At 36.8% G+C, this 9,655-nt stretch overlaps 1 protein-coding gene across 2 annotated transcripts; it reads right to left on the reverse strand.

The window, feature by feature from the left end:
* Positions 1-300: 300 nt before the first annotated feature.
* Positions 301-9,294, reverse strand: LOC145734416 (uncharacterized). 2 transcript variants are annotated; one of them, XM_081987754.1, is made up of 14 exons: positions 9,139-9,294; positions 8,009-9,083; positions 7,830-7,956; positions 7,409-7,614; positions 7,041-7,355; positions 6,867-6,991; positions 6,713-6,814; positions 4,355-4,568; positions 4,173-4,297; positions 2,066-2,979; positions 1,925-2,007; positions 1,599-1,870; positions 803-1,073; positions 301-750 (listed from the first exon to the last, which is right to left on the reverse strand). In XM_081987754.1, the coding sequence occupies exons 2-14, from the start codon at positions 9,068-9,070 to the stop codon at positions 589-591; spliced, it is 3,978 nt and encodes a 1,325-aa protein (XP_081843880.1). In that variant the 5' UTR covers positions 9,071-9,083; positions 9,139-9,294; the 3' UTR covers positions 301-588. The 2 variants fall into 2 exon arrangements, with proteins under 2 accessions (XP_081843880.1, XP_081843879.1); XM_081987753.1 differs by having other exon boundaries at positions 7,409-7,617.
* Positions 9,295-9,655: the final 361 nt, after the last annotated feature.

The following is a 9,655-nucleotide window of genomic DNA, read 5'->3' on the forward strand; positions in this document are numbered from 1 at the left end:
ATGAATGCAATTTGAACGTGAAAATGTTGCAAAACGTCAAATTTAAACTGTCAAAGTTCAAATGTTAAAAAGATAAAACAATTGATGTTAAAAAATAGTTAAAATAGTAGTCACTGGCACACCGACTCAGATGACAATTGAATGCACCAGGTGTTTTCCGTCCCTAGTTAACCAACAACGGACAGTTAGTTAAACCAAAATGATTTTTTTATAAATACAAATTTCAGGCCTAATTCAGGTCATATTTTACTTTGATTTCTGTCACAGTCACGTGACACTTTGTAACAGAAATAAACGAGATTTTTAGATGACAAAAAGCATATTACTTTATTTTAAATTTACAGCGCGTGTCCACACTGTATACAACAAAAAATGAACCTTCTTAAGTTAATAGTAGTAAACCACATTATTTGGTATTCTACAAAATTTACAAAATAAACCTCCCTGGAATAACATTATAGTAACAAAAACGACCTTTAAGATCGGAATCGTACAACCAGCCAAACTGATTGTTCATTTTCATAGAAAAAATAATTAGTTTTATAAAAACAATACTACCCTCTCTCTCTCTCTCATTGATTGCTTCAATCACTGTAGCCGGTTTCCCTCCAACTTTTTTGCCATTGCTTCCTTAAGAGCCCTTGCGGTGTCTTGAATCACCATCTCCATCATTTCCTTGACCATTCTGTCCTTAACCAGGGTCGAATCCACTTCCAAGTTAGTCCAACTGGCGTCTTCTCGTTGTAGTTCCTGTCAGAAACGGTGTTATTCACTTGGTTTTTCCGGTTTAAGAAATAGTTACTTGTACTAGCGCCTCGTCCACCTGGTCCCGGTTCTTGTTGGACCATTTAATAATGCTGTTTTCAACTTTCGGTTTGGCTTGGTGGAATCCCAGTTGAGTTAGCACGCGTTCTTGCATTAGCTTCTTTAATCCGACGCTGTCTAAAGGTTTCGATTGGGCCAGCGTTGGTTTTTGTTCGGGTCGCAGCCATGAAGGACCAGCAACTTCCGCAAATTGGCTGTAATGGTCTACTGCCACTTCTTTGCATAAATCGAAGACGAATTTGTAACAACTGCAAATCAACACAACTCAAACTGTAGTTAATCGCTAAAAATTAACTTAAAACCCTAATAAAACTAAGAATCCAATACCAACAAATAAGAAACTAATCATAAAGCGTTTTCGATTAACTTTTTTTGTCTAACAAAGCAAAAAATGGCGGCTTATAATCAACCATTTTCTTCTGACATATTGTCTCAATCAAAACAAGTCCGCCATTGTTACTCGCATGTCAAACCAGAGGTGAATTGAATAATGGATTATTTAATGACCAATGGCGGCTACAGTACGAACTTCTAACTTCAACATTCTCCGCCAGAGGTCGTAATTTTGAAACGTCAATAGTTTGCTCCCTTTTGTGTAAAACGTAGAATAAGCTAATTAAACAGTTTAACTGTTCTGCAATACAAATTTTTTCTGAAAATTTCTACAAATTAGTTCCCCAATTCTCCTTCACTGGAGTGGAGAAATACAGCATGAAATGCGTAAGTAAGTTTTAAAAACAAACTTACATCTGCAAAGTGACTCAATTATTTACCTTTTGTCGATATCTTTGGCAATCAAACTGAGCGTATTCCCCGAAATGGTAATATTATCCAAATTATCGCACATATAAGCCTTGTGAATGATCTTGACGCAATACTCAATAATCTGTTCGCATTCCTCTTTGGTTTTCGGAATAGCCGAGGGAGTGGTGGGGGTTTTACTCTTCGAAGGTGGAGTGTACGGAGGTGGAGGCTTATCAGGTATTTCCCTCAAGTAGAACGGTGTGGCTGCTTCTTTCTGCTGTTGCTCCTTCAAAAGTTTAATCTGCATATGTGAGAGTGTAAATGGTTGGTTATGGCAAAGTTTGCGGAAACTTACTTCCTGTTCGATTGCCAATTGCTTCCGATGCAATTCTTCCGCTTCGGTTAGAATGGACGATTTTTTTTCTTCAGTCAGCAATTCTATTATTAGATTAAGTAAGATGAATTACATATTTAAGCTTGTGGAGGTGAAACTCACCTGGTTCTGGTGTTGGCTCGGATTCTTCACTAGCCTCTTCTTCAACTGTGGAGACATCCAAACTTACATCTTCCTCCTCGAAGGTTTCAGTGAGAGTACTAGTCCTGATTGGCAGTACTCTTTGACTTTTCCCACTCAAAGATGCCGCCTTTTCCTCGTCAGTTTTGTTTTCAAATGATTCTTGGGAGGGTGACGAGTTGCCTGCTTCTTCAATCACGTCTTCGACAGAAACACTGTGACTTTGCTCGGGTTTAGGAGAGAGGAGACCATTAGTAGCTTCTTCAAGTCCTTCCGAACTTCTACTGTCATCACTGCTTATTTCTATGATACTGTCTTGATTGGTGGGAGATTGTGTGTCTTGGACTTCGCTAACTACAGTGTCAATTACAGGATCTTCTACAATTATCACTGAAGCGAGGTCATCGACACTGCTAGCGGCTTGTTCACTGTCAGGTTCTACTGTAACCACAGAAAGGGCTTCCTCCTTGGACTGTTCCAGTTCAACCTGCTCGGGGATGTTGTCCTCTTCCACCGGGCTTTCAACCGAGCTTTTAAATGACACACTAGAATTGAGGATGTTGTCCTGGACCTTTGTGACGTTTTCCATAAGTCGACTGATGCTCTGTTCGTCAGCGTCAGGTTGACCGCTTTCCACATCAAAATCAAGACTGTAATTAGCTGAAGTGACTTCAGATTGTGGTTCTTCACGGTGTGGAATGTATTCTAAAATGCTTTGCGACTCCGACGGAGTCCTTTTATCCTCCTGGGTCGGTGCTTGGATGGCAATGGTGCGAATCTTCATTTCCAGCTCTTCGATCGCTTTTTCTTCTTCCAGCAACTTTTTGTGCCATTGCAGCAGCTCCTCCACAGTTTTTCGGCGCTTGGCCAGGGCGCGTTCGCGCATCAACAACGTTCTGCAACAAAAAACATTAAACATTCACACTGGTTGTATGTTTTGGATCAACTGATTGTGCCCGACAAATGTACGGCGTGTTTACACGAAATTGTCGCGGCTTGAATGAGTTTTCGGGCTGACTAATTGTAAGAGTTAAGGTGGAGTCCCGCGAGAAACACTGGATTGGACCGTTGCCAACAGGATATCTATATTTAGACCGGTTCAGCCGACTCTGTTTTTGTTTTTTTTTTTGCGTTTACGCGTCGAAATTACTTTTTTTTCTGTTTTTATCCCACTCGATTATTGTAAATATACTCTTTTCTTAGCGAATGTTTACTCAACTCATTAACCTCTTTTTTTCGTATTTAGTGTTGCTGTAAGACAAGAGAACATTAAAAAAATTCTTGTCTTGTTTATGGTTCATCAGTGCACTGCAAGCAAAACCGACTGGGATCGATTGATTTGTTTTAAATTGCCAGAGGCCTCTAGGACCCTTTTGAAGGTGCCATAAATGCCATTGAAAACTTTTTACAATGTGCCAGACCCTCTAAATTCTACTGAGAACCGTCTTAAACCTTCCTATAACTGTTTTAAATTGCCAGAGGCCTCTAGAACCATTTTGAAACTATCAGACATCAAAATACCACTGGAAACCTTCTTAAAAGGGCCAGAGGATTCTAAAAGTGTTTTAAACCTTCCTAGAATAGTTTTAAGTTGCCAGAGGCCTCAAGAACCATTTTGAAAGTGTTAGAAACCTCTAAATACTACTGAGAACCTCCTAAAAAGTGCCAAAATCCCCTACAAGTGGGTTAAACCTGGTGAGGTAAACTTTCTAAAAATTGTTTGTTGGTATATAAACATAGATTGGTTTTATGTTATAACCTGAAACTGTAATAATTTTGACAATCATATTTTTAATCACCGACATACGTTTTTTGCTGGTGATTATGACGCAACAGTCAGAGGAACAGCTGAACAGACCTAATTTAAAAACGACCAATGATGACCACAGTCTCGAAAGCGTTTAAAAGTGGCGCCAAAATAATCGAGCGGCCTAATTGAGTTATTTCCGCCGTACTTGTCGATTATGACGTTGTTTGTGTGGGCTTAAAATACTGCGGATTAACACACACTTCAAGCCGCGTGCCAAAATAAATTGACAACAAAATTAGTGTCAATTTACAACAATAAAAAGATGGGAAAAATACTTACTTTTTGACATCATCGACCGCTACGGAAGTGACTGCGGTTGTCTTGGCCAGAATCGGTTCGAGCCGCTCCAAATCAGTGTCATTTCCAGTCGCAATTTCCATGCCAGACACGGTCAGACTGACAGCCTAAAGTGTCGCAAACCTTATTAGTTTTACCGTTTACCGACAAAACGTTTCAATTACCTCTTGATCTGTGTTTTCCTCGATCAAACTGTCCGAACATATTGCGCTCGAATCGAGGACCTTCAAAGGTCCCGAAATCGAGTTTTTCCGATTAGTAGTGCGTCTCACCCTCCTGGACCCTTCATCGGACAGCAATTGCGCCTTAATCTCGTTTCTCTCTTTTTTTAGTAAAATTTTCCGGTTGCGCGATTCTTCTTTTTGCATTTGTTTCAACCTGATGATGCAAACAAATAAGTTTGAAATACACGCGCTGTTGTAGCTCATCTTAGATAAGACAAGAATTTAATCTTTGATTAGATTTTACACACGTGTATTTGTGTTGTTTAATTATTGAATGATTATTATTTTTAGGAATATTTGTAGTAGTAGTAGTAGTAGTAGTAGTAGTAAGCGTGCAATTTTAAATGACTCTCCCAAATGTAACTGCCAAAAATTGCAATGTTGTCAAATTTAGTTAAAAGTATAGACAACCAGCGCAATGTAATTAAAAGTTGTACCCAACAAGGAAGCCGTTTACGTCTCAAGGGCTTTCTAATGTATTTCGGCCGCTTCAGTTGTTCTCTAAGAGATGGCGCTAATACACTCTATAGTTGCCAACTTTTGCAGTATTTCCCATAATTCGTTTTCTTTTGCTATACCATCTGGACTGCGTAAAAAAGCTCGACTTTTTCAAATAAAACAAGATAAGAATTTCTGATTTGAGAAATCGATAATAAAGATTCTATTTATTTTAATGACGTTTTTAACGTCAAAACAGAACCCTGACGGCCACGTGACCGTTTTTTTAGTTTTAAACACTGATACACTGAATCGCGTATCTATTTGTAAGATTGAAATGTCATTTTTACCGTCACGTGACAGTTTTTATGTTTAGACTAATATTTTTAAAATCGCGTGACTCTTTTTTTAACGTAGAAACAGATCCTGAAGTTCACGTCACTCTTTTAAGATTAAAAATGGGATTTATGATGTCACATGACAGTTTTAAATGTCAAAATATCATTTGAAGGATCACGTAATCGTTTTTCAGTTTAAACTGATATTTTTAAAGACACGTGATCCTCTTCACAGGGTAAATGGCCACGTGACGATTTTCAATTATTTTAACGTCAAAACGAAATCCTAAAGGTGTTTTAGATGTCAAAACATTATTTGAACGAGACGATTTTCAATAATGAAATATACTTTTAAGGGTCTTGAAATAGCGAAATATTGTTTAAAGGGTCACGTGACCGTTTTTCAGTTTGAACTGAGATTTTTTAAAATACATGATTCCTACAAATTTAATTTTTAGTCCACGTGACTCTTTCAAAACTTCAAAACGGATCCTGAGGTGACGTAACTCTGTTAAGATTAAAAGTAGATTTTATGTCACATGACAGTTTTGAATGTCAAAATGTTATTTAAAGGATCACGTGCTTGTTTTTCAGTTTGAACCGATTCTTTTAAAGACACACGTTACTCTTTTTATAGTGCAGATTGACCATTTTCAATTCAAAACGTTTTCACGTCAAACCGGAACCCTAAAGGTAACGTAAGAGTCACGTGAGTCTTTTTTAATGCCAAAAAACAAAATCCCGAAGATTGTAAATGACAAAATATTATTTGAAGGGTCACGTGACTATTTTCAATAATTAAATTTAATTTTTTTTCAGTTTTAAGATTACGTGACCGTTTTTTGGTTTTAAACTCCAAATCACGTGACTCATTTTAAGGTACAATTGGTCACGTGACTGTTTTAAGATTAAATATGGAATTACATGACCCTTGATGAATATTAAAAATAAACTAAAAAAAAATAACTAAACTAAACATATCAAGAAGTGAAACGCAATAATTAAACAAACACAAAATCTGTAATTTTTTGTCTAGAAACAAAAAAAAAATGTGATATATGCGTTTAGTGGTGCCATCTCTCGCTGCTTACTTTAATTAATTTTCTGTTCCATTGCCACTGTTTGTTTATACTTATTGTAGACGAGATTGAGTTAAGTTTTGCGTAAATCTAGAAAAAAAGCAGCTTTCAACTGCTTTTCTTGTCACAATCGACTAAAACATTGCGTGGATTTACTCAAATGCACTTACCATTAATAACAGAAAATTAATGTCAATTAACAGGTCAAACGCGTTTATTAAAAAATTGTGCCCGCACACAAGTCACTCACTAATTTAAACTGTCGACTGTAGACACATTAATAAACCAAACAAAATTATATCATCCAAGCAACAACAATGCCTTATCAGCGCGTTCACAGTACAGGAACGCTCATTTGTAAAATATGCAAACAAAGTCATAAAAACAACTGTTGAAAACGTGAATTGAATGAGTAAATTGAGTTTTAACTACTACAAACTTACCGTTGCATTTCCATGCGTTCCTGCTGGTGTTTTAGCAGTATTCCTCTTTGCTTTTTCTTGATTGAGGAGGCTTTCGCCAATTTTCCAGTTTCAATTAATTGCCTGAAATGTAATACTTAAACAAACTGGAATTTTTAAACCACAACTGACGTACTTGCGCTGCATTTCTAAATAAATTAACTCTCCTCTCGTTCGATCCAGTAAAGCCTGCTCCTGGACTTTTAACAGCTTCTTCCAATGTTCGATACGATCATCCTCGTCTTTAATCATTCGCTCGAACTAAATTTTACACGGTAAATGCGTTGAAAGTGTCAAAGTTCCAACTCACCATCTTTAAGTGCGCCCCCCCTACTCCTTTATACAGGCTGTTGTCTTTTTCGGAGCACGTTTCCTCCAATTGTAGCTGAGATAGACTGGTGGAGTCGCTGGGCTGTGTCAAGTTCAACCAGATACTTTCGGAGCTTGTTTGTTCATTTTCTTGGTCCACAACTACCTGCTCATTGACAGTCTGAGGTTCGTTATTAGTTCTAAAGGACTCGTACGTTTTTTCGATTTCGGACAAACGTTGTATCGTTTCGTTAAAATCGGTCAAAAGTTGAATTTCCAGCTCGAATTTTAGATTCAGCACGTTACTCTGATTGTCCTGTATTAAATGTGTATTAACCAAAAAAATATACCAAAGCAGTGGTTGCCTACCATGTCAGACTGTCTCAGAGTGATGTTTTTCATTAAAACCGACCGACTATTCTTGATGCTTCTGGTTTTTTCACTCAGTTCGGGGTTTCGCAAATTATGAGTGCTACTGAAGTGACTTAGATCTGCCAATTCAAGTTCCCATGACGATTTTCTTGACTGTCTTGTGGATTTGGCTGATGTTTTAGTCATTTGGCTTACTGAACCACCTGCTGATATGATTTTTTGATAAAAATGAAGTTTCCCACTAACCCAACCTAATTAAATAGATTTGTAGGAGAGAAAAAAAGTTATCTCTAATAACATCTATAAATTGGCATTTAGGGGTTAAGTTAAAATAATACAGTAGTTTATTTAAAATAATTATTTTTAACTGCCTGTTGAACCACAGTTAAGGTAAAAAATACAAAAACATCAATCTCACCATCCTTATATGCAGTACAGTTTCTTGACAGTGAAGTAACTGATCCAGTCTTCTCAGAATGCACTGAATATATTGAGTTTTGTCTGTCACTGAACTCAGGGAGAAAATCTGAAGTGTAACCTTCTTCCTGCAGAATAAAACATTAAAATCAAGTAAACAAGGTTTAGAGTCAAAATTACTGAATGATTGCTTCTTAAAGTAACATTTCTCGGCAATTGTAAATCACTCAACCTTGGCCTTTTTGGTATGGCACCTTGGTTCCTTTTGACTTCTATTGTAATGTCTCTGGGAGACTCCTGCTCTCCAATTCTATCAATATTTGGATTAAGTGGGTGTGATCTAGACTCGCTATGTATACTTGAGATATTCTTTGATGTATCTGTGCCATCTTCCAGACACTGATTGCCATTCAGTTCAATATGTTTCACAGCATTTGGGTCTAAGTTTAAGCATTTTTGTGAGCTCAACTCTTGAAACTCCCCCTGCACCCCCACATCAATTGAAAATAGATTTTTAGGGCTGTTAATAAAATGCAACTGTTTTCTAACAGCATTCATAAAGTTTAAATGGTCTTTTTGAGGTTGTTCTTTCAACCAATGTAAATTATCCACTGGAGGTTTACTAGGCAAAACTTCTAGAGGAACTGTCTCTTGAATGGTTGCTGGTAGAGATTGCTCTGATTTAGATTTTTTTAAGTTGAATGGTGGGGTTTTTTCAGATTGGGGAACTTGTAAATACTGTTTTTGAGGTTGAACCAAATGATCAGTACGAGAGAGGCCTCTCTTTATAGATATTGCAGAATTCCAACTGATTATGCTACTCCTCTTACTACTTTCACATGACTTAGTTATACTGCTACTACTTTTTGATCTTATTTTAGTGCCCTGTGGCTGTCGCTGTTTTGAGTGTGCTCTCCTTTTGGCATCCACATTTTTCTGAACAATCTCAGTAGCTTTTTGCTGCAGTTCCTTAAGTTTTTTCTTCCTTAGTTCTGCTTCAGTTATGTCTTTTTTCTGTTCTTGGTGTTTTCCTTTTTCACTTTTATGTATAAGGGGTGGCCTAAATGTAGGTTTTTCCGAGGGTTTTTCTTCCACCTTAGCTAGTAGTAAAATGGGTTTTTCTGGTCCTTGTATACCAGATGCAATTAATGTTTCCAATTCTCGCTTCAGTCTTTCAGTTTCTTTGGCAGTTTCCTGCAACTTCTTTGACACCGATTTTTTTTCCTTGTTAATTCTATCCATTTTGTGGATTTAACTGAAAACAATTTTTTATTGACTTTTAGGATAAACTGCCTCAGGCTAAGACTTACCTTAGTTGTACTTAAAACGAGTGATTCTCTGTAAGGAAACTTTTGCACCTTACCGCAAACGAAAAAATATCCGAAAAGGTGGTATGTATCCTTGATAACGTATTTTTCTCATTTCAGACCGTTAGAATATTCAAAATTCCTAAAATAACTTTTGTTTTTCCATCAAACCATCAAAAAATAACCTAAAAAGTAGTTTATCGTCTGTCAACTGTCAGAACAAATTTGACATCCTTAACCTGGCTCTGTCAACGAATTTTCTACAACAGTTAATATGCAACCAACATAACATTTGGTTATTTTGAATTTTCACTGTGTAATTAACAATAAACTGAGATGACAAGGACAGGACAGTGAAGATGAGGATATGTAAAGTTAGTTACATTTTGCAATATAAAATAAACTTCACACTTTTTATAGTAACAAAAAATAGAATATAACATATTTTTCTAGTCCATGAAAAACGACTTTTAAGATCGAAATCTTCTGAAATGCTTAGTTTTATAAAAACAATACCAAA

This window comes from Ips typographus, linkage group LG10 (genome assembly GCF_016097725.1).
Source record: "Ips typographus isolate SLU linkage group LG10, UJ_Ityp_2.0, whole genome shotgun sequence".
Taxonomy (NCBI): Eukaryota; Metazoa; Arthropoda; class Insecta; order Coleoptera; family Curculionidae; genus Ips; species Ips typographus.